The 26952-nt window shown below is 32.3% G+C and overlaps 1 protein-coding gene across 5 annotated transcripts in view; it reads right to left on the bottom strand.

Annotated features, from left to right (window-relative positions):
- The window catches only part of LOC106709306, a 124077-nt gene that overhangs the window by 2944 nt on the left and 94181 nt on the right, over positions 1-26952 (bottom strand). For all 5 annotated transcript variants that reach the window (XR_006756281.1, XM_045680896.1, XM_045680902.1 and 2 more), the window contains 5 exons: positions 16915-16987; positions 14494-14661; positions 10006-10204; positions 3804-4081; positions 1629-1719 (listed from right to left, as the gene is read on the bottom strand). Coding sequence is in view for 4 of the 5 variants with exons in the window: in XM_045680896.1 (XP_045536852.1) it covers positions 1629-1719; positions 3804-4081; positions 10006-10204; positions 14494-14661; positions 16915-16987 (809 nt within the window). In the remaining variant the exon portion in view is untranslated. The remainder of the gene's footprint in view (positions 1-1628; positions 1720-3803; positions 4082-10005; positions 10205-14493; positions 14662-16914; positions 16988-26952) is intronic.

The following is a 26952-nucleotide window of genomic DNA, read 5'->3' as shown; positions in this document are numbered from 1 at the left end:
TTTACAGGTGGCGCTGTAAATCTGCTAGTCGTGGACATCTCAGATTTATAAATGATGATTCGTCCGCGTCGGATTATTGATATTACGATGTTCACACCACTAGTGTTGATGCTGTAAATAATGATTTTCGTGCATAAATCCTATGTATTGTCAAAGGCGTCCGCTGCAGGAATATATCAAGTGGAATGACCTTGATAAACTACCTATTGTTACACGAATAGTGAATGTAAACAGAAATACTGACGTGTACTTGATTCTTTAATAAAAATGCATTAAAACATTCTACGTGAGTAGAAAGCAAGAGTTGCGTAGTCGATACAAAAGAAAGTAAGTACAGCAATGTCTATTGAAAAATTAAAAAACATATCTTGAATCTATCAGAATGTCATGATTGTAATCGATTATTTATATTTTACTAACTGTCGCCCGCGACTCCGTCCGCAAGGAATTTAAAAAAAACATAAAAAGTATCCTGTGTGTTACATCAAACTGTGATCTACAACTATGCCAAATTTCATCGAGATCCATTGAGCCGTTTTGGAGATACCAAACATTCGCATTTATAATATTAGTAAAATTTATCATAAAATCTCTGAGAATATTTAACCAGTAGATGTTATGACTATAGTTAAGTAAACGATACTTAAAGATGTATCAAATTAATTAGATCATTGACGTACTAAGTTAACCTAGTAATTGATATTATTGTAACTTTATACGCTGCTGGTCAAATATACTTGGGTTCTCACAAATATTATCTGATCAGTCATTTTTAGTTTAACACGCAATTAGTGTTAAAATCTAGAATCATTGAAGCAAATACTAAAATAACAGACTTTTTTTTAAAGTGAACCCTCAAATTCAGATCCAGTTTCAGGTAGACACAACTTTATAGTTTTAACTCGAACTCATTCGGATTTTTAGTGGTCAAAATTACCTCTAAATTAATCATCACAAAATAACTTCCAAAAAGGTTACAGCCCGCCCAGAGTTCTATCCGGATTCGTCAGTTTTAAAACTGGAAAACCCCATTTTAAACTGTTCCATATAGTAGAGGAATTAATTTTAAAAAAAACTTTAATTCCAGAATTTAATTGTAGTATGTTTGGACTGATGTTTGGTTTGGACAGTAGGTCCAATTGTTATTGGCTTGATTAATTAAAATTACAGTCATACAATTTACGACAATTGTTTTTATAGATTCAACTACTTGCTTTGTTTCTTACGAAGTCTTAATTCCTTTTGTTAATTAAAATAACCTTAGTTTCCTTAAAATTTTATCTACATGCAAAATTCTAGCCACAGTCATCTTTAAGGTGACCTTCATCGTTTTAAACCCTTGTATTTACTCTTTTTGTATCTTTACCGATACATGCATATCATTTGGTTGGTTCATCAAATTTTTTGCATATACCTATATATAGTTATATTTCACCTCTGTAATAGCTCTTTTTTATGAATATTTTCTTTCTTAGATATATACGGCACAAACCTTCTCTGGTGTTCTTATCGCCTATTAAAGTTTTGTCAAAATGTATCTATCGGTTTTGGAATGCACAGAGGATAAACATACAACATTAATTTTCATTTAAAAAAAGAAAAAATTATCGTATTTTTTTAATACTGACCGTATTTCTTGTTGTCTTTTCCTTTATCCGATTTGCCTCTCGGGAACTGCGACGGGACGCGTCCGTTCACTTCAATGTCATCGTAATCCGGCTGCAAACAATTACAGATGAAAAAATGAATTAGCGTAATGTATATAAAAAGCAACAGTAAATAGGAAATTACTTTTTATGTATATAAAGATTTATATAATGGTAGAGAGATGTTCGATAGACAGTAGAAAAGATATATTCTAGTTACATCCAGAAGCTGTCAACTAAACCAGATGAATTAGAGTATTGTCTTGCGCAGGCGCTTTCTGTACCTACTTGGTGTAATGGTATGATACGATAAAATCATAGAGATCCTCAAAAACGATTCTAGAGATATAATATGGAAATATACGGTCATGTCAAGACTCTAGGATCGACAATTTATGTATTTCTGTTTCTAATCGCGATGTTTACTTCTTTTCTATTCAATAAAGTACAGAAAACTTGAAATATAACGCAATAAAAAAAAGGATTAAAGTCTTGAAATAATAGTCATAAACAAATTAAATCATGTACCGAAAAGAAATCTCTTTATTCATATAATGAAGATAATAAGAAATGCAACTCTACGTTGCACTAGTTGAAATACGTGGGTACTATCTCAAAGACTTACTAAGAAAATATTGACTAAACTACAAATAATGTTATTACTAAACCCATATTGTAGATGTGATTTTATCGTAGCAAAAGAAATGATTCGCACCACCCAGCTTAAATACTTTTATTTATAATAGAGCCCGTAAACATTGGAAAATAAAAGTGGCGGACAAAAAGGCGGGCGACATAATTCATGTATGTAATGTCACAGTTACAACCTTTTAAAGGAATGTAGTATTTGGATTACCAACAAAAGAAGATGGAAGGCGACCTCTAAAGGGCGTGTATTGCCATCTATCTTCGGCGGTCGTGAAATCACAGATGCGTTGGCGAAATGGGCTTTACCATTGTGTTCACACGACATATTCAAAATAAGTTGCAGATTTGAACAGATGACATACATAATACTCGAAAGGAAATACGCGAAACAGAGACAAAAAAGAGGTAGAAAAATTGTTCATAGTTTTGGCTAGAAAATGCATTTCTCCAAGTTAATGGCTGTGATTTTGTTTTACTTTTACATTAGCTTCTGAATTAGAAATTAATTCATCATGAAAATCCTACCTTTATGTTTTATTTCATACAGATTGTTTTTCAATAAGAACTGATTGGATATGGATTTCATTATTCATGTCAGGCGATACTGATTCAGAATCACTTTGCGTAAATCGGTTCCCTTATCTCACATATAATGTATTTGTTGAGTTCTTTTTATTTTTAAATTTTTTGCGGTTTAAGGGTCAGGGTCTCAACTCCATTAAAGCCAAGATACATGGACTTAATTTAGTCAGTCGACTGACAGATGGGATTGCTTTTGGTATTTCGATGACAGCTTCGGATGCCTATCTCGAATAAATTAAATATATAAAAATTAATATTTATTTTCTAAAAATGAATAATTAGATTATAAAATGTTATAATGACAGAATTGAAAGACATGAGTCAGTGTTTAATTAATAAGATTACAGTTTATGTACTTTAAAATACCCTTGGGACTTACTATTGCTTAAAATTCATGCTTTAAAAAACGTCAAGTCATAAAAATGATATTTAGAACAATATTCCTATGTTGTATTACTATCCTATTACTAACCGTAAATTGCAAGAATAATTTGCACTAATTAATTACATAATGGAAAAAACACTGATTTATTTTCATTTATTCTTACATTTAATGAAAGTAAATCGCCATTTGAATATTTTAGGTAACTAATCTCGGTTCCTCGAAATTTTGTTGTATTAGTCATAAAATACGATATCTTCTAAGTGCTAATAAATTTGACTGAACCCTTTTCAGAGTGTTTTAATTGGGATTTATGAAAACGATTGTCTGGGAACGAAAGCTAAAAAAAGGAACAGAAAGATATTTAGTATACTATGAAAGTTATGTACATTTTTGTATGAAACAGATAGCCTTAGCTTATGAGTAAGATGTATCTATAAATCTAGTTAGGTAATAGTAGATATAAATACAGTAGAAGATGAATAAACAAAGTTGTACGTAAAGAATGTGATAAAGTACATAAAATGCTATGAAGTGTACCAGACCTTGGGAATATCAGCAGGTCCGTAGCCGTTCTCCCGCGGTGGAAGCTTGGGCGGCTTCTCTCCTCTCTTCTGTCCCATCTGCATCATGAGTTGCTCCCGCGTCGCCGCCACCACGCCGTGGCCGTTGCCGTGTCCGTTACCCAATCCGTTACCCAGTCCGTATCCGCCGGAACTGCCGCTAGATCCAGAGCCATTGGCGTTAGAACTGGCGATGCTGTAGGGGTCTTCGTCGGGAATCGGTATGCGAGGTCTATTCTTGATATCCAGCGGTCTTTGTACTATTAATAGAAAGAAAAAAAAAATTAGTATGACCTACAAGTCTCCGTAAAACAACGGCAAAATCTAGCAACTTTGAAAAATTCCTGAAAAAACTGGAATAGCATTAAAAATATCACAGTTGATAATGCTACTGGTTTTGTAATGGTGGACACATGTAGTGCGTTTGTAGCGTAAATAGTGCATATACTGAAGGTTTACAAAAGGAAAGGCATAATCATGTGCCAAAAAGACTGTAACCAAAATAATTGTACGGGTTACCCAACGGTGTCACGTCGATACAACGTGGGTTTTTTTTATAATAGAATTAAATGATATATCATTAATAGACATTTTGAGCGGACGACAATAGTAAACGTTTAGTGCATTGCGAAAAGCAAGCGACATGAACGTTGTGTCGTGATTCTGAAAATGAACGCAAATCACTTCTCTTCACGACTTTGGACAACCTACGATTATTAGGTCGGCGATGCTAAAGGTTGCAGGGTTATTATAAATCCAAATGATCTGTTTTCAGATCTTTTATAGCCATACATATTAAGCTTGTTTTTAAAGATAGCGATATACAAAATAATAGTGTCGGGCAACTTAGATGTAAGGTTAAATTTCAGTGTAATTTAATGGCTGGCTCCATATTTCTTTTTATTGTAATATATAGCACCAAATATTTGGAATCAGATCGAGTGAAACATTGTTTATATTTGCTGTAAGGCAAATTATAGAGAATGATTGAGCGGAAATTGAGATTAAAGCATACAGCGTAGTGGACCGTGACGTAGCTTTATTTCGTATCCTTATGAAAGCGGTGATTAAAATAGTAGCAATTATAGGAGCTATTATTTCTTTGTATCTATAAATTATATTATAATTTAAACAATGAATTTTAAGTGCTCAATTGTAGTGCGTGTTTCTATGCATCTGCTGGTAGCTTTACACTACCAAAGCTTCGTATAGTGGCAGTACAATTTCCAATGAAAGAATAATGGTAAAAACAGAAAAATTTTAGATTAGCGTTGATAGATAGGATTTGAATCGCACATATCTGGACTCCACAAAAGGTTTACTCGTAAAAATTGCAGGAATAAAGGATGAACGAGGTAAGAATCAAGATTAGGTTGGTTTATGTCGTGAATACATAAAATTATTTGTTCTGTTTATACAGATGTGGATACAAAATTTCTAGAGACGAAATATTTGAACTGGTAAAATTATAAATGGTTCACAGGAAATAATAAGTTGAGTGAACTTACCGTTTAACGGGACTAATTTGCACTAAGCTAACAAAGTGGTTGATTTTTCAATTATTTTAGACAAGACATTAAAAGTAATTTTTATTTATCTCTTTTATTATAGAGGATCATAAAATATAGATTTGCGCAATTGTACGCTTCCGGTAATCATCAACGCGTGCTACTTTGCATAACATCGACCACGACTTTTGTCTCACAAACCCTAAATGTTTCAATTGCAAATCATTTCGAATTCAAAGTGGATTCTGTAGCAGTAGGATCTAGTCAAATGGCTTATTTCGTTTCGGTGAACTAGATATGCCACAGTTAGTCACGAACACGTGGTGCGACCTTCACGTCGAAATCGAAATTTGCCGCCTTAACTACGACCATTGCTGCACGCTAAAGTGGTGAAACATTTCGAAATATATCATCTACCGTGTTAAATGTTATATATAAATAAGCCTGTATTATAAAGACCTCAATTTATGCTTATTTCATTTTAACTATATTGCCGAAACGAACTAATATCGCGTATATGATTAAAATTAAGGTCTACATGAATAATACTTGAAATAAAGTTTTCAAATGTTCTAATCAAAGTAGCATCACGATTTCTTTATAGAGAAATTGAGATGCTTTCTATAATAGATTCTTTTGTGTTTCCATCCGATAAATAGCTGTTAGACCGCGAAACCACTGCAGAAAATCTAAGAAAGTATCTTATTCTTTATGGGAAATCAAAGGAATATGGTTATGCGGTTTCTTTCTCATAGATTCTCTATGATTTGAGCAAAACCAATATTAGATGTTGGTAGTTGGTAAGTGCGATGTGAGTAAAGCTAGTTAGAAATTTGCAGTATACTGTGAATAAACTGAGGTGCAACACATCTTGAGATCGACGGCAGATTGCATTGTTGCACAACAATAATGCAGACTACTGCGGAGTGAGGCACTGAATAGTTGATGCGGTCGCGCACTATGAGACTCGAATCAGATTTGCAATTTGTTATAAAATTGCACGTGCCTTATACCAGCGACCAGCGATGTTTACCGCAAAATTAATGTCAGTTGTTTTTCTGACAGTACCAAATAAGCTTGTTAAATTAAAAGCCCATATTTTTGACTTATTTAAAGTTGTGTATCTGAGCTCCTCATAGATTAATAGTTAGTTGAATATTATTAACTGACATTTTAAATCATCATCAGCAGGTGCTTGTCTACTGCTAGGCATAACCTTCCCTAATTTATTGAAATTTTGAATATGTCAATAAAAATAAACACAATTTTACTATAAATAAACATGCAGGTGGGTCGTAGTGCTCGCAGTATAAGTTTTAAACATATAATTTTCGATCAGCTGTCTGACCTAGTTCCGGAAGTATGGCGGACTGGACAATGAAATCGATAAAAGTCGACTGCGAACGGCGGCTCACCTTGGTCGTATAAAAACCAGTTCACTTCGCATGGGCCACTACAATTACCTTTAAAATTACTCCGATGATCCTGTTCTTAAGGTCGTCTTGAGACATTATCAGAGTACGGAAACCTTTTTCAATTCTTTCAATATCGAAAGTATTGTGAGTATAACGAGGTAAAATTGACTCTCGCTACAAAAGTTCGACTCAAGGTCGTCGTCACTTCAAGCACACGTCTACAGTTTTGCGTGAGAACACTGTATTATAAAATTTAATTTTATATATTCGTTAGCGTTTCTTAATGATAAGTGTAGAGGTCGGCTCATTGTTGTGTTGCATAACCCGCGTCGTCCGGAGGTCTGAGACAAGGTAACTGTAACATTGTCGGCAGCCGCTACTCGTTGCCGGCGTCTCTGTGCATGAAACACCATTCAATGGTAATTAACACCGTCGTTGATGACGCGTGACTGACTTCTGATTGCGTCCTTGTAATATTTCTACAATGTATAATGGTATGCGAAGTTATAAACGCCTAAAGGCAATGTAGATGTTTGCTTTCGTCGGTATAAATGACTAACAAAGGGATGGGACTGTCGATAAAAAGTTACATGAAGATTTAAACACAATACGCGTTGTCGTACATTAAGCTCGTAGGCGTTCTTTGATAAATATTGCTCACGATGCAATATAATAATGGGATCTTTCCGTTCTCATAGCTGAGCCGTGTCTTCAGTGATGCACTGTGTCTCTGTCAGAGATCTCGGCGTTAGGCGATTTATTCGCTTTGACACGTATTGTGCGCTTGTGTCGTTCAGGCGCCCCGACCGACGCCCCAAGGCTTCCATTTCTATCTACATCTCTACATCTTGCTCACATTTAACTTCGTTTTAAAGCAAACAATAAATATTATAAATTTTTCTAAGAACTAGGGAAAACAAATAAGGAAAAATAACTTTGATGCAAAAAAACAAATAAGGAAAAATAACTTTGATGCAAAGAGTTCTATTAATAATTTTACAAATTTAAGTATTTTTATGTTTTTGTCCAATTTTTTTTTTTGGAGGGAGATTCCAAATTTAACCAGAAAAATATCAAGATAAGTAATAGTCAATTCTGTGCTACCTATAACGCACTGTTATAGATTAAAAAACGGGTAAAAAAATCGTATAATAGTAAATATTTGGCAGAATATTTTCATAAGTTCTGATTCTTGATTAGATTGTGTCTAGATTGTTAGCAATTTAAAATATAAGTGCGTTATAAATTCAATCAGACGAAATGAGTGCGATGTATATTTTACACATCATTAAGCTTCAGAAAAACAAATCGTCTGTCCAATATTATAACTTTGCCTAATCAAGCGACGCGACGGGCAGAAAAAAGAGGATCATTGCAAAAAACCATAAATAATTTATTAAAAAAGATGTTGCCAGTTTACATTGAACTAGGGGAGATGTTGCCAGTTTTTAGCGCGGAAGTTTCATATTAATAATTAATAAAATGTTATAAATTTTACATTCAAATAAATATACATTATTCAGATGCTCATCGTGACTTTAATTCCTTGAATTATTAACGCGTGTATTTTAATAAAGTGATTAAATTTTATGGAAATAAAATCGTATACATTTTTATTTATTAACAAAGTTATGGAATTCAATTACTGTACCGAAAAAGGTTAGTTACTACTATGGGTAAGTAGGTTGTGGGAATGGCGGCGAACGAATACATTAAAGTATATAAAATATAGATACTGCACATTTTATGAACCTTGTTTAACATATATATTTTTACATTTTATATTCAGTGTTTAGGTCGCATTAGCAAAATGGTTACGATACGATATATTCTTGTATGATGACGGCGCAAGCTGTAATTTTTTTTTTAATAATGTGAATCCTCTTGTTCTTTATGTAGGAAGGAAAAATGCAATTTATTTACCATTCGTATCAAGTCACTCATTAAGAATGTATGACTATACGATGTAATGAGTACAGTAATCGAGAATTTCCTTGGAAAAATGCGATTTCATATTTGGATCTTCATCTGGGTACCATTATTCCCGCGATACATTTACCACAGACATTTAGCGATCTATTCTCAAAAGCCTAATTGGTAAATCGTATATTTAATACTATCAGTGGTCACCCATTGTTCCAAATTCAAATTGAATTTTATTTTACATATTTGATTTAAAAAAAAAACTTTTTCTGACATTAACTTTGATTGTGTTATTTCATTAGAAAAAGGGAGTACAAAGTTATCGCTTTAAGTATTAAGTGTCAAAAAGTTAATGGCACGGGTCCTGTTTAATGTAATTTAGGTGGAATAAGAAAATTTTTCATCACTAGCGTAAAATTTAAAGTAACACGTGGGTTTTCGCTTTTCGAATAGTTAACTTAAGAGTAATTATTTGTATTGTGGGAAGAAAACGTTAACTTTACGTTAAATTATTACTAATCGGCAGTAAGCGATAGTATAGCTAGGGAGTGTAGGGACTAGAATTATAAATTATTTCAAACAAAAACTGTAAGATTACAAATCTATTATTTTTAGCAGGGTGTTTCATAATCACAACGATTCAATCTCATATCAGAAGCATCAAATCTTTAAAGTTATAACGTATCAATAATGCAAAAACTCGATGCGGAAATTTACGAATGAACGAAAATTATCTTGTCATTATAGGTTCGTCTACGTTTAATCTGTGCGAATTTTGTCTATTAATTTTTGTGATACGATAAGTAACTTTAATTATACTGACAAATATATTTACAATTGATATCCCATGACATTTATGCGGATTAATGCCTGACGAAGGTTTAAATAATTCGTAACGAATTTTTAAAGTAGCAATTCGATAAAAACAGTCATGCTAATTAGGATCAAAAGAAGCTGTTCAAGTCTGACTGTATTTATGTTATGTGTATCGGCTGTATAGACTAGTTGGAGACTTGCGGTTCTAGGCAGATTTTTATTTTCTGCCTTGACAAACTGATCATGGACGTCTTGTATCAGTGACCGCTTCACAACCGTCTCGTTTATAAAAGAGTTAAGGAAATACAGTATTCTAGCTTTTGCTTGTGACGTTGTCTATACGGAATTAAACAAAAATTGTATGAAACCTTTGCGCTATTTCAGACGCTAATCTATACCTAATTGGCAAATTTCATCCAGATTCGTATAGCCGTTACGTTTTAACATACATCCACGCATCCATCTAAACTTTGACATTTATAATATTAAGTTAGTCAGTTTAAGTATGAAGTTTGATGTTACCTGGTGGCAGTTTAGATTTGAGCATATCCATAGCGACGACGTTGATGACGAGCACCCATATGGGGCACTCGAGTATGTCTGCGTCCGACTTGACAAAGGCGACCGCACTCAGGCACTGCGTCTCCAGCCTCCGCCGGTCCGGATAGGAGCGCCGAAGTTCGCGGTTCACATTCGACTGGAATTTCTTCATGTCGAACAGCTGGACATAAATTATTAACTATTAGAAATATTATCAAAAACTAATAATGAGGTAGATAATTGCCATAAAATATCATCGTCATACTGATTTTATCCCACTCATTTAGGTCCGTTGCACCATATTATTGCCGTATAATATTCATATTAAAGTTTTTTTTTTAAGCTACATTAATAATAGCAATGGTATCAAGATAACAATGTATGCAAAAGTAGTTTCTCTGGTAAAGAATACGAAGTTACAATTTCCAAAGTGTTATATCATTCAACTGTCGGACAGCTTTATAAAGGTAAACTGGTAGCAGTCTTTAATAGCCGACAAAACAAAAACTGTACGATGATTTCTAAGACTATTTCGAAACCCCAGTCAAGTTATATTAAACTATTCAATTGGTATGAGATGTTATCGTAGTAATTTCTCTAAGAAGAGCCGCTGTCTTACCAAATGAAACAATTGATTTATCAAACGCCCACGCATACTGCCCTTATTAACTTCACTAACTGAACAAGCAAATACAACATTTCCAACTTCAGTTTTTTTTTTTTTTTTCTAATAAATAACTTCTAACTCTCGTCGAAAAAAGATAAAAAGTTTGTACAAATTTTTATTTTATTTAACGTACATAAAATTACACTATTAGTAATATGATGCAAACATTTTTGACCTTATAATTAATGTTTACTTACAAAGGTTAGGTTATAACATAAAATAATATTAGGGGATTCATAATTATTGCTATCCTACTGTATAGAATAAAAAGAAAGTGATATTACATAAGCTCTGTGCTGTCAAGGTTCGTCGTTCGCATCAAGATGGTCATCTCAACGCAACTAGACGTCGGACAAAGTGAAAAGAGATGTCGATCGTATCTAAAAAAACTACCTCCCACAATAAGTCATCGGAGAATTTACCAACTCATTTGTTTTGAATGAATTTTAATTATTAATGCTTCGTTTAGCGCGATTGTTAAATTAAAAACCTCCGCTGACGGTTCACTTAATTGGATATGTTCCCGGAATTTTGTAATACATTCATATGACGGCCTGAAGGTTATTTTGTATCTGTTATTATTTATTGGAAAATTCTAATAATTTGATTTATAATTATAACTATACTTTGTATAAAAAGTTATGTCGGTAAATTGGATTTATAATTTTTAAATAGATTTTCTACCATTTACTTGTTTATTTACTGTTTAAATAGAACTGGTTCGTAACAGATGTACTATTAAACTTTACTAGTGTCGCACATTTGATGAAGAAGACAACATTGTTATTCTTTAAATGACTCTCAAGGGAACTAGTTGTGGGAACTGAAAAGTATCGCACGAAAAAAAATCACAGGGATCGAGGGGTTACAACACATTGTATTGTCTACAGATTATTGTTGTGTTTCTAAGAAATACTGACCTGAGCTTGCAACGGTTTCTAATTATAGAGATGAATGTATTTGAAATTAGAGTAACAGGTTTCAAGGGCACTGCAGAACGTGATTATTCAAAACACATCTACATAATATATAAAAACCGTGATTTGATGGAAGTTCAAAGTGTAATTTTTGACAAGGCCTAAGTATCGTAAAAATTTTGTTTTTTCTATAATACGAAAAAGTACTGTGGGTATTTTAAGGCTTGAAGGCATATAAATAAATATATACTAATATAAACTCATATGTTATAAGTATATGAAGTAAAAGATGGGCCCAAGTAAGAGAAATAGTAAGTTGTATACTTTTAAAATTCAGTGAAAATCAAAGGAACTGCAATTAGCAAGCTCACAAATTCTAGTCTATTTATTTGTTGGTTATTGATTGCTTGCAGACCTATTTCATATCCTTCATCCGCAAGTTGCGACACCTCGGACAATACGCATCGTATCTGCGAATTGCTTTCATTACTCTCAAGGAAACGGCATAAGATACAAACAAATAAGTGAGGCAATGACCATTCTTTCCCTTGCTTAATGGCACTATCTTCTCGCATTGTTCTCGGCTTCTGGTTACGTAAACCTTGTTAATGGTGTATGAATTACTAACATATCTCTTGTGTTACACTAGGAAGTGAATTTCGTATTGTTTGATTCGACCTAATTATACCATACTATTTCCTACTTCGTTATTAAGATTAATAGCGTCTGTGTCATTGGTCTAAAATGAAACAATCAGGACACTGAGCTTAATTGTTTTGTTGTAGAAAGCAGAAGAAAAATTGTTTACACCTATTTCTTAATAATACGTTTAAATTTTTTATGTACGTATAAATCAATGACAATATTAAAAAATTGCAACTTCATTAAGAGACCTCATTGTTGTAAATGTCTCTTATTAATCATAATAATTTGTACTTAATGAAACAGATAAAACATTATTAATTAATATTACTTATATAAATACTGAGAAAAGACAGTTAAAGTACTTAAGATATGATTACAAAAAATTGTAATGTTCTAGAAGATCAAAAAATGAACACCGACGTCAATTTGATAATTTCGAAAGAACGTCAACTAAAAAGAAATTATGTGGCAATGGCATGGTCAAGACATCAGTCGTGAGCCGCTGGGAGTCGTGATGCACAAGATATTACTAGCGATGCACAATGCATCTCGCATTAACAGTAATGCTTGTTTTGCACGAAGACAAAAGAGTGAGGTAGAAGAGTGTGACAGTGCAGTACTCCTATAGATTGAAGGCACACTTACTGCCAAAACGGTACTATTCTATTTCGGCGTGTACGTTGAAATAGCAGTACTGTATTGCCTACTGCCCTGCTTCACTGTTGAAAATGTCCGCGTGGAAAAATAGTATAATGTTTCAATTGTTATCCTCCAATCATTTTTGTTTTCGACACAAATTATAGTTGCAAGAGCATTCCTAATTATTGTAGTGACAAAATAAAAAAATTATTTTAATTTTCAATTTGTCGCAACTGCTGACAGCTGATACAGTCTAGGTCTATCATATTCTGTCATAATTCTTTAAATCCTTTTTTAATATTTAAGTATAAAAAATAGTTCAAAATATATTACAATCGGAGAATTTTGAACAGTACCACGTTTTCATATGAACAAGGCAAATTTGTATTAAGTATATACTCACGATAAACAGAATTCATATGTAATTCAAATCCAACAGCAATGAAGAGGAAACAGCTCGAACGTGATGTAGATGTAACACATTATCGATAAACAATCATCCTTGCGTTCAAGTTTTTCCAGTGACTATGACAAAACCAAGTAGTGCACTTTGAAAATTCCAATTTCTAAAGTATTAATATACCAGCTTTTAAAATGTGTAACATACTTCTAACTATTTTAGGAGTGTTTTGTTTAAGAACTATAGGACTCCGTTTTTTTTTTCATGATTCTAAGTAAATGCTATATTAATATACAACAAAGTATCGTTTTAAAGAAAGCTGCTGAAATTTGCTATATTTTTGTGATTCTATTTTTAATAGTTTTGGAGAAATCGTAATACAGTAGAATCTCGATATCTCTAGTGTAGGATATGGAAAATAATCAACTTATTAAGTCCTCGATTTAACAAGTAATTCAGGATATGAAGTATTTGACAGGAATAGGAGATTCCTAGTAAGACGACATCATTTTTTACTAACTTCGACTTAAATAGTCTGATTTTTATTTAAATTATTATGCAGGGAAGTAATATTTTGTTCGATAATTCGAGACACCGAGTATTAAAGGGTGCAGCGAAAGGGAACAGCATTTTTTCGACTTACTGAGGTTTTCAGCTTAATGAGGTTTGAGTTATAGAAATATGACTGTAATAAAAATTTACTTCTTTGTTTTTACATCCATTTTATTTACAATATCAACGATTAATGTTAGAACTGATTATGATTACTGCCCGAAGCGAAACAGAAGCTTCCTTATTGTAGCATCTAATTCAAATTACCATCGCGCTTACGAGCCGGATTATTACGAGAACTCCAAGATATTAATATTCCAAGTTTCGTCATAAACAAATGGGTTCATCTTGACGGAAATTACGGCACCACCCATATGGCTGAGGCGAAGCTAATTGCCTTCTTGTGAGTAAAAACTATTAAGCTATATTTAATCTATCTTTTAATAATATGTCAAGTAATTTAAACCTACAACCTACCTATTGAACCTACACTCATAATTTTGAGAAAACCAATAACTGGTATTTAATTCAGTTAATACCACAATTACTATTATAGTTTTGTTTGCACGTATTGAAATTATCTGCTCTACGTAACATATGGTTTATTAACACTTTTGTAAGTTCTGAAAAAAAAAAAAAAAACAGTTTACCTTAAATATTTTCTCCTGTTCCAATGAGTATCCAGGCAGCTTAAGTATGTCTTGGCCTATCGCCGTCTCCTCGTTGTTTGTGGCGGCTGTACTCTTCACAAACACACTACTCTTGGAGTAGCGTCTGATGAGTATGTTACCGGCGTCATCCATTTTTATTTTCACGCCCTGTGCAAAAAAAACTTAATTATTGATACAACTAATACATATTGGTTCATATGCTAAAGAAGGGCACTATTAAACCTTTTATGTATGATTAATGAAGAATGGTTATCAGAGAAACCATTGAGGTAGGCCATATATATAGAGAGGTTATTTTTTAATATCTTTTGGTAAATTACTTGTACTTGTCAGCATGAGTTAGTACCTAAGATTGTTGGGTTTTTGTCACTAGACGGAGCGGATCAATGGAATTTTAGTTCCATTGTTCAATATGTTGAATTGTCCGCTGCCCAGATATTAACCCATTCCGTTGATTATGAAGTACAACATTGAAACAAGTACCTTCATAGAATAATTTCTTATGTTTATAAACTAAATTTTATTTTTAATAAGTATTATCTCCTTTCTTTGGATAACTAACTACAAAGGGTTGGAAAGTAAACTTTCTTTTATATAAATATCAACTCTAAAGCAAGTATCCAACAAAATTGCTGTTAAAATTCAAATCAATCGCCTATCCGGAAGTCAAATATTCAAATATAATAGTTGTTTCACACGTCATGAAACTTAACAGTAAAGTTTAAAATTATTCATCAACTTACAGATTATTTTAACTTCCTTACAAGTCGGTTACTTTATGTCCGTGTATTAATTCAAATATTTTTTTGTTCATCAACATTATGCTAGTTATACACGTTGGGAGTTATGCTAGTTATACACAGTTAAGCAGTGCAAAACTGCAATTGAAAGGACATTTACTTTCAAAACAAAACATTGGTCTCTCTTGCCGAATAATTCCACTGCTGTGGCATTTGGATTCGCACTTATCGTTGTATCTTTTTTCAAACAGAATTAGAGGGAGGACATAGTACATCAAAACCTACATTCCGTGTGTAAGTGCAAACAATTTCTTTCTATACTGCCGCATTGTCCTCGTGTGAAACAAGCGTAATGAAGCGGCACAGTAACCGGTAGCGGGAAGTTTAGCAACATTTATGAAACTTAGTTAATTGTCGCGACTTCGAATGCCGTTCACTCACCGGGCCGTGGATAATTAATTCGTGCAGAAATAAACATTTTAGTCACAGGTATTTTAATATTACAAGATCTAGCGTGTACCAAAATGTACTGAGTTTAAGAACAAAGGAAAAGTATTATTTTATAACTAGATGTCATCCAAGATAAGATTTTAATAGTGAAAGAGTAGCAAAAAATTGTAACATCTACTTACTAAAAGAGAGCGGAAAAGGTCAAATAGTGTTACAATCGAATTTTACTAGTTTAATGCAAACATTGGCTCAGATTCAAATTCCCACAGGAAACTAACTAATCTAAAAAACTTTTAAATCATATGCAAATTATTTTTTTGTTTAAACGTTATTGAACTTATACATCGAGTGTAAAAAATCCTTATGGTAAAGCTTATATCATTGACCTTTACTGGCGCTCGTTACTGAATTTAGTTTGAATAATAAAAAACATCGAGACGAAATAATAGATAAAAACAAAAAAAAAAGCTCGATTACATTTGTCATTTTATAATCGTAACTTGGATACTCTGATGATTATTTAAAGACAATCCAATTTAGTAAGTGCATGAATCAAATCTATTCTATCTACAATCAATGATTGATTTTGGTATCAACACCGAGGGAGAGAGAGAGAGAGAAAGGGAGAAAAAAAGAAAAGCGGGAAAGTCTCACGAAATCGTAATTTTGTAAAACTCTATCTAATAGACCTTCATAATCTTTAGTCTCTAGATTTAAACAGTGTTTAAAGCTATTTAATATATTCTCAGTAGTCAGTGTTTTGCATTGGTGACATCAAATTACGTTACGTCGCCGTGAGACCCGCTAAGCAATCATTAGGGATAATAACAATTGTTAATACCTATTTATGTGTCTTCAAACGTGCATTTATTGCTTATATCGTTAAGAATAATTACTGTTGGTTGTTGATTATCATTGTAACTTAAAACTGATGATGGAATTTCTAAAGATTTTAGCAAGAAGGTCATACCAATATTATAGAGGTTCCATTCTTAAAATATAGACTTGACTATTTAATTAAGAATTTGGTCGACAATCAAAATGCTACATTACTAATTTACTAATCTTCTGATAATTTTCCGATGGAAAATTTTAGCATTTAATTGTACATCTCAAAATGTACGCAGACCACTTAACCGTTTAATGAACATCATCCAAGGAAATGAGGTGGTTGAAGTGTTATATTTAATGCAATATTTAAGAATAGTACCTGTCCAACGTGTTTCTTCACTTCTTCTGTCTTCGGGTCTCTGAGTGGGTTATCAAATCCGCAAAGGCCGATTCTGCAAAGATAGAGAAATAATTGAAATAATGTTAGCAACAAATAACAAAGGGTTGCATTCAAAACACGTAAATCGTATATTTTTATGTGATTTCTGCATCGCTTGGAACTTGGCCAAACGAATTTAGAATAACATTATAGATAGGAAAAACCACTTTTATAAAAATAAAATAACATTTGTTATAAAGTGAATATTGTGATATAAAGACTCTTTAAAATACAATTTGAATTTACCCGCAACTTCAACAGCGCAGAATTAAAAAAAACATAATAAGTAGCCTATGTGTTCTTCCAGACTATGATCTACATCTATGCCAAATTTCATCGAGATCCCTTGAGATCTGGAGATACCTTCAAACAAACATGCATCTATTCATCCATCTATCCATCTAAACATTCGCATTTATAATATTAGTAAGAAGTAAGATAACCATTTTTAAATTACAATATATCATGATTAATAATAATCAGAGATTTTTTTTGGAATGCTGCGAAAATATTCAACTAAATACAGCGCTTGATTGTGCATAATTTTTATCTTAGTATCGCCCTATCCTGTCTATTATAATAAGGTATGAAAATCAGAGTAAGCCTAAAAACACAACTACAGGAAGAATTTTAGTTGTGTAGAAAATAATGGTTTAAAATTGAATTCCCATATTACAAATTAAAGAATGACGTTTGAGGAATTCGTCTTCATTTAAAATTACATCCACGTGCTGTATCGGAATATTGTTTTCTCAAAACCGTTGATCGTTATTCGTCGCCCTGAGAACTACGTACATCTCATTTACATTCTTTACAAGCACTGCGGTCGGCTCCCGGCGGCGCTTACTGATTGGAAATTTCTATTCGATTGTTAAACCTTGTAATACCATGTTTTCTAATCACTTAGACGCGTTAACTATGGTTTTGTAAGCTGTTACCGTACAATCGAAAGTTGATCCACAAGGATTTTCTACTCGCATGAAGAATTTCAATGTACTGTATGAGAAATTTGTTGAATTTGATATGACAGTATTTAAATTATCACTATAGTTTCTTTGAAGATGTTTGTTGATGACTTAGATTTGATGCTGTCAAGTTACTTTATTAACTTTATACGAAACTTATAACGTTTTCAAAGTTTTAGCTCATTAATTTCTTTGGTGCCTTATACTTTTTCAATGCATCAAAATTTGTAAACATAAAATTGCTTTTAAAATATCTTGGACTGTAGGTACACTTATGAACCATCTCGTTAAGTTAAAAAATTTATTAAACCGTCAATTCTGGAATGAGGAAGTAAAAACCAGGACTTCATTCTCAGACGAAGAACAAGAATAAAATAGGATAATGCGAGAACAAATTAATTTGTACGTATCAATGGGTCGTCGAACCAGTAGAGGCGAGTGGTGAACGGAGGTAACCTTGAGGCGAGACGCGTGACGCGCGCGCTCCCGATCGCTACTGTGTCACGTCGCGCGTGTTTCGGTGGCGCCCTCTGCCACAAACTTGATTACACGATAATTTTTTGCACAAACATATTTGTTAAAGTACTTTATTGCTTAACCGACAAAAGGGTGACAACTTTGTGGGGATATCTCATTACTACATGTTATCGAAAGTCTGTATCGGATTTTCACCTAGAGTGTTTAGGGTTATAGACAGTAAAGCTTTTTTTAATTTACGACTTTCTAATATGGTTTTATGACCTTTAATATATACTGAATTTACATCACCCTGTCTTTTATTTGATTGTGCAGATTTGACAGTAAAGTGAATCGAATTGAAGGTTTTAACAATTATTTTGATTGGTTATGATTAATTTGATGTAATAAGATTTTAGATTTACGATCTAATAGACCTATGAATTGGGTAATAACATTAATCTTCATTAATAAACTTTAATGAACTGAGAATTATTAAGTTCTACTCCGAACGTGACCAACATTGATGGAATGCAGAACTTGTATAATTGCAAATTAAAATTAAGCCATTGAATTTACACTTATTACGATTTAAATTATGATACAAGAATACTTTTCAGAGCAAAGGCGATTTGTTAAAGAATACCATAATAAGTAAATTAGAACAGGAGGCAGATTGATGTAGAAATAAAAAGTTGGAATCTCAAAGTACTAGGTAACTTATTACTGATAATGAATGTCAAAAGATTAACCTAATAATTACGGGTCTATACAAACTTAAATTTTACTTCAAGTATTTCGCTAGTATTTGTATCAAATATGAAAAATGACATGGTCAATATTTCCATGGTCAAGCGTGACTAGTCAAGGTACTGTCGCGTAATGAAATGGTTTGGAACAGTGGACTCGTTAATTTGATATTGTTCCGTTATCCATTTCAATTATGTGTTATTTAATGATTAGCAGTTGCAGTCACGAACTGACTAATGAAATTGTACTTCTGGCAAGAAAATTATAGACAATTTTGATTATTAATGGATAAGGCGCGAGCGATAGTTGATAGAGATTATTTATGTTTGAGAGTTGCAGAGTTTAGATGTGAGTTAAAACAATAGAATACAAGGGCATTTTTTTTTACAATTTCTGTTCCAATTAAAGTGTAATAAAGGAGTTCTAATGAACTTTAAATTTTTAATGTCTCAGAAGGGAATATATCGGTAGTAGAAACTTTTCACAATTTCAATTATAAATCCCACGCTAGTAAATCCTCGAGAGAAATTAAATTATTTAATCAATGCCTATAAAAAGTAATTAAGTAGAAAGTATGTTTAATTTCTCGACATGTAATTAAAAATAATATCTAAAGTATGTAGCATACAACATCGAGCGGCAAGAAAAAAGAAATAGATATTAGACTCGTAGGAATAAGCTACAGATTTAGCCATACAAGTATAAGAATTTATTTTTTCACAATTCGTTTAAAATGAAAGAGAACAAAATAATTGTCGGTGAAAATTGATTAATGATAGTTGCAGATCAAGGTTACCAATCAATTAATATCGTAAATAAAAATAAGAATGTTGTCAACGAAAGTACTTTCGATTATGGATGTCGCCTCGAGCGACGATCAACGAAAGTAAAAGCTGATCGGAAGGTACAGGCAGCTTGATTACGGTCATTTCTTGTGCTTGATATTACATTGTACAATCATAGAAAAAAGTATCAAGTATATTACATAGAAAGCGAGTACTTTGATGTATGATCTTTTGGAAAGTAGGCCGAAGAATAATATTGTGGCTCAAAAAGCTATGTTTTTTTAGAAGTCGCGGTTTCAAGAGTACAAGATGCTCTAATGATGGCCTTCGAAAGAAGATGGTATTTCAAATAGAGATAGTTCTATAGTGTTGATTTTTATACTTCATCATGATCAAGTATCTCCCTTAGTGACTTTTAAACAATACATTTAGTTGATATAACTGCGCAATTTAATAAGGAATTGTAACATACCTTTTAAAGGACATCACTGTACAGAATTTAAGTTCAATTTAGGTCACACTTCGTGAATAAAAGGCGCGGTGACTTGCAAGGTTAATAATCATACCATCTGGTGACAGTCACAAAGAATTCCGTCTCTAAATCGAATGGAGATATAATACTTTATTAGTTATTGTTATAAGAGCAAAATAATAAAAGTTGAGCAAAATAATATAGGAGCTGTTGAAACTATTGAATATTAAAACAATGGAAGCACTACTGGCATATTTCGAAACATTATTACGTTCGTTTGTGACTATAACTGTGTAATTCTTCGACAGAAATTGAATAAAGACAAATTTCCAAATAAAAAATATAAAGAGATTGAACATATAAACAAAAAAGTAATCAGATTGAATATGGATGGCTATAAAGGTAGAGGAAGTCCAAAGAAAGTATGGATGGATTGTGTGAAAGAGGCTATGTGTAAGAAGGGGGTAAATTCAGATATTACGGCTGATAGAGATGTGTGGAGTAGTACAGTACATACTGTGCTGATCCTCCATTGGGATAAGGGCAGGTTGATGATGATGATGATGATGATGATAGAGATATATTTAGTATATGTTAAAGTACAAATATCTAGACATTAATTTACACTGTAAAGGCTTTGTAGAAGTAGATCTAAAACTTGTTAAATAATGATAAATATGAAAAGTTATCGGTAATTTTAGCAAATTGTAACCGTGATATGGTTTTAGTTAAGAGTGAAAGTTAATAACCAATCAGTGTCAATCATCAATTGGTTTAACGTTGGTATATTAAATGAGAAGTGCCAGACATGCTGATAGAAAGTGGTACCAACTTACATTCAAGAAATAAGAGAAAACATTTTTGAGTAATGTAACCTGATTAGGTTTAAACATTACTAGATGAAATTGGAATATGTTGCAACAAATAATGTTAAAGTGCCAACAGAAATTCATTAAAACAAAGTTTTATCTTAATCTGTCGAGTAGCTAATTGACGTATAAGGGAGACAAACACAAACATTGAGTTTTAATTTCGATCGATGTTATCTTTTAAAAAATGATCACGATAGTTTTAAAAAAGTTAATTTTGTATCTAAATGTCCTTCAAGCCCCATATTAACTCACGTTTCATTCGTCTTGAATCAATCCAATCTATCCGCTGTAGGTCAAACATGTCGGCATTACAAACAAAACACAATAGCTTGAGTTATGTGATCCATGAAACTGAGCCGATACTTGCCAAGGATAGTGGCGATTGTCCGCGGATGTGCCCCGCTTTTGTCACCTTGATTTTAAAATGAGAGCAACAATACTAAAGATTTACTCAATAATTTTGTATCTATACCTAGAGCAAACATTTTTATGTTGTTGTTTTGGATTATCAAAGAGTAAAAAATCATTTGAAAATGTGCAGTTTACTCTATGATCAAGTTAACGTAATGATTGTTGACCTTTGAAAGAAGGTGCCACTTTAAAAAGAACTTTATGACCAACTACAATAGCAAATCGGAATAAAGGAGAAATTAATTTTCTGTTCAAACACTTGATTTTTCTGTATGATAAAATAAAGCTTTTATGCTATTGTACTTAAAGTCTTAATTTGAATGACAGAAGGCAGTTAGACATCGATTCAAATGGTGTTCAAACAATCATTTCCGTTTGCTTTCCGTATTGTTGGTGGGAATCGATTTTCCCGAGCATGAAATCAATTGATCCCGCCGTAGTTACTTTCTTTTTAGCATCGCTTGTGTATTTTCTCAATGCTCTACTTAATAACTGAGCCGTTCTTCGAAGTCAATATTATCAAACTCGCTTTCTTTTGCTTTTCCTACAAAATGACTTTATTGGTTATGCGAGTTGGAGTGAAACAATTTAAAGTAAACAAATAAAAAGGTAGTTACATTTTAATTGAATTTCTAGCTATATTATAGCTATACTAGCTCCCGCCCGCGACTCGCGAAAAAAAGCTTTTTTAGTAGCGTTTTTTCCTTTCAGACTATGATCTACATCTATGCCAAATTTAATCGAGTTCCGTTGTGAGCCGTTCTGCAGATACCTTCTAACAAACATCCATACATCCATACAAACATTCGCATTTATAATGTTGGTAAGATATGTTGAAAACTAACTCGGAACTCATTAATCGTTTTTATTATTTTTTTTTATCATTATTTTATTAAGTAAAATATTTCAAATAATTTGTCGGCATTTGAAAGTTGATTTCTAACTGTATAGTTATACGATTGTTATGTATATAGTTACCGTTTGTCGTTGTCAGCGTCGCTTAAAGCATTGAAACAGAATAGGGCTATTTACATTAACTATTTCTATCAATTACTTCTAATAATAGAACTACTAAACTAGTGTTCAAGGCTTGCTATACGAGTAGTTACGATTATTATTTCTCATGATAACGTTTTGGCACTTGAAAATAAATAAAACCGACTGACTGTCTTTTGACAGTCAGAAGAATACTGATCGAATGTCATATCATTTATCAAAATCGGTTAAGTCGTTTAAGCCCCAAACCACAACCAAACCGACAACAAAACCCACATATCCTACTAATCGTTGATTTCTGAGACCAAAATCTCTGTATTTAAGGGATATGGCCTTTAATTATCTAACAAGACAGAGATAACAATATGATTTATAGAGCGATTTTGGTCTCAGAAATCAAAAATTAGTCGAGTTATTAAAGTTCAATACGACTGTAACCATCAAAGTTGTTAAACGGTCGCTCAGAAAGTTCGCTCACCACAGATGTAGTATGAGATGCAGTATACTACGGGACAACATATGTAACTATCAAATGACTAGTTCTCGCCGTAAGATAGATTATGTTTAAACTATGTTTGATAAAGTTAACACAATTGGGGTTCATAAATAAGTACAATAACTCATTGTTTCATAAAAGTCAGTCTGTATAACATTTAGTTTAAACTTTATAGCAAAGTTCAGGACAGTTGTAAATTACGACCTCAGACTGCACCTAGCTTATTGCGAAATGCACTCCGGCCTTAAAGATATCTAAATTACTTTTACGATTTAGAACTAAGTTTTAGAGTTGTTTAATAATCAAAAACATGTACTTTTGTGTTGAAATAGCAAAATACCGTTCTGTAAAAAATATTACATCTTACTTGTGGATGGATGGATGTTTGTTTGTTTGAAGGTATCTCCAGAACGGCTCAATGGATCTCGATGAAATTTTGCAGGATTGTAGAACATAGTTTGGAAGAACACATAAGATACTTATTATGTTTTTTTCTTTTTAAATCCCCGCGGACGGAGTCGCTGGCGACAGCTAATTTTAAATAAACCCAGCACGTAAGCCACTATAAAACCCGTGTTATATAATTTAAACATTTTTCTATCCTTATCTTTTTCGAAGTGAATGAAAGAAATAACAATATGTATAAGTTTGATTTTTTTTTAATTTACTCAATTATTTCACTTTGTCATACTCATTTATTACTCATATAATTGTTTTATCTCTTTTCTGTTATATTCTTTTATGTTATGACGAACTCTACATAAATTTCAAAGCTATGAAGTAAACAATTTTTAAGCGCCAATAGTCTAATGGTTAAATATACAGACATCCGATCATGTTGTCGATAGTTCGACTATTATCGTAAACCATATCGTAGCACAAACCTAAAACTTAGTTGGAATTGTACAAAACGCATAAGTTAATTGACAAAAATCTACTAATATATAAAAAAAGACAAAAAGGTGAAACATTCGCCAATGTTCAAGTAGATATCTCATACTACGCTGAGACCACACAGACATTAACGCCGACAGCAAATGTTAGTATTAAATTACACCGCATACATTTCTTAAGGAAAGTAAATTCTTTTCAACTAAACTGACAATAACTGGAACTAATGAACACTTAACATTGACAAGTTATACGCATAGCAATCGAAACCCTCAATAAATTCGAAATTGTATCAGATATAGAATGAAAAGTAACATAAAGTATGTAGAAAAAAGATCGGAATAGCGCTTTAAATCGAAGTACTTATAAATTTTAATAATCTTCTTGTTTTATTTGTCGAAGAAAGGAAAGAAGTACGAATATTTAGCAAGTAATTTATTTGTTGTTTATCTTAAGGAATTTTTTCTTTGCCTATTTTTTAATTTATATGTTCATTAAATACATAACATATACATAGACATTATAAAAATTACAATCCTACGATTTTAATTTTTTTATTAATTTAGTAATAACTAGCTTTTACCCGCGACTCCGTCCGCGCGGAATAAAATAAAAAAAGAAAACGGGGTAAAAATTATCCTATGTCCTATTCCTGGTTCTAAGCTACATGCCCATCAATTTTCAGTCAAATCGATTCAGCCGTTCTTGAGTTATAAATGGTGTAACTAACACAACTTTCTTTTATATATATAGATATAGATTTAAATCATACAATAACTAAGGTGTACAATATGAAAATTAGAGTTCGCATTGTGGTGCTATGCGGATCGAACTTGTCGACCTTCGACACACCTACTGAGCCGCCGGTCTCCGGCAGTCGCGCCGCGCCGCGCCGTTGTCAAACAACAGGATGTATCCATCATGACATCTGTTCACGTGTGACATTTACTCATTTCCTACATCAAAATAATTTCGTCTTAATATTATACTATGAATATATATAACTATTTTTTGGCCTTCGTTTAAAACTAGTTGTCGCCTGCGACTCCGTCCGCGCGGAATTAAAAAAAAACCCTAATAAGTAGCCTATGTGTTCTTCCAGGCTATGTTCTACATCTGTGATATATTTCATCAAGATCCATTGAGCCGTCCCGGAGATACCTTCAAACAAACATCCATCCATCCATCTAAACATTCGCTTTTATACTATGAGTAAGACTAGTCTTTACCTCAGCCTCGTACGTGCGGAATTACAAAAAAAAATGTTAATAAATATAGTCTATACCACCCGGAGATAGTGTAGCAACCCAACGGTGAAATAATATTTTAAATCGGTTCAGTAGTTTCGGGTCTATTCAACGAAAAAAAAATCTTTCCTCTTTATAATATAGGTAGGTATAGATGTTAATCTATTACGTTACAATAAATTTAGATAATTGTTAAAAACAAAAATTATAACCGTAATTGTGATTTTGTAATTTTTTACCATCGTCAGTTATATGTAAATTAATTCAGAAAATCTAATACAAAATCCATTCATTAAATGCACATTTTCCAAGGTTTTTCTCATAATAAATTGTTCAAAATCATGTTGCATCATACCAGTCACTAATTACTAATTACATGGAATACTAAAACTTTGACTAACTGAAGTATTTTATTGATTAATTTAATTAGTATACATATTTATAAAGGTTAACGAGGCTTTAAATATTTTTATGTACACTCGCTATATAGTAAATAGTAACTACGCACTGTTTCTAAGTTTATGATTTTTTTTAATTTACGATTCACTAAATAAAATAAGTTTTATTACATTAAAAAAGTTTAAAATTATTTAATAACGTTTAATTTAAACTGACGTTTTTAAACATATATTTAAAAATGTTTTAAATTCCCAAAACACAACTGATGTTAATAAACGTGTTAAAAACAAAAAGCACGCTTACAACAATATTTATAAAAGCCGATTATGTTATGTTAATATTATTTTGATATGTTTACTAAGATTATGATATTTAGTATCATTACATAGATATTAAAATGAGCTTAAAATCTTCAAGATGCGTTATTGAGCGCAAGCAAAGGTTACTTGACCAATTTATTAATAGCGAATTAATGCATATTTCAACATTGAATGTACTTGGAAGGAATCTCGCATTAAAAGGTTGACCAGCAGCCGATGACAAATCTTTTGAGGAAACATTAACATTTTACGTACAAAATTCCTGAATAAATTAATAATCTGAATAACATACGAGTATCATACATTTTAACATACGAGTCGTTTTCACGAGTTCCAAGTAGGGTTGGCGACAGGCAGGCGGCTGCATTGTAAAACCTTGTGTGCCGGCCCTACGTGAGTGGGAAAAGGCCAGGGAGATGATGCAGTTGATGAGTCCTTTTCATGAGAGTAGTGACATGGATGCCAATATGTTTTATATAGAGATTTAAATCTCAGAAACCAACAGTTAGACATCATCAAACAACACAGCAGTGTGGCATTGCCATCCTTGACTCTCCATTTAAGTAATACAAAATATATAAACAACAAAAGTTTCATTTGAGCTCTATATTAATACCTTTCGCTTTGCTTTGTTAAAATCGCATAACGCAAAGGTCAATCTGTCAGTTCTGTTAGAAAAGTTTAGTTATGGCCTGAGGCTATTGCTTAATCTACTAATGTTTTATTTGCTTATAAACATTTGAAATAAACAAATGAAGATTATATTTTCTATTTCATTCGTCATAAGGTTCAAAATTGAATTTCTATAGCATTGTAAGTTTACAGTACGGTTTAATTTCGACGTAAATAAATTGCTACTCTATTAAAATTTACGCATCTCTAATTGGTAATTGGTAAGGTTTTGATACTAAAGTTAAT

This window comes from Papilio machaon, chromosome 2, assembly GCF_912999745.1.
Source record: "Papilio machaon chromosome 2, ilPapMach1.1, whole genome shotgun sequence".
In the NCBI taxonomy this organism is placed as follows: Eukaryota; Metazoa; Arthropoda; class Insecta; order Lepidoptera; family Papilionidae; genus Papilio; species Papilio machaon.
This window is presented reverse-complemented; position numbering and strand designations above follow the sequence as displayed.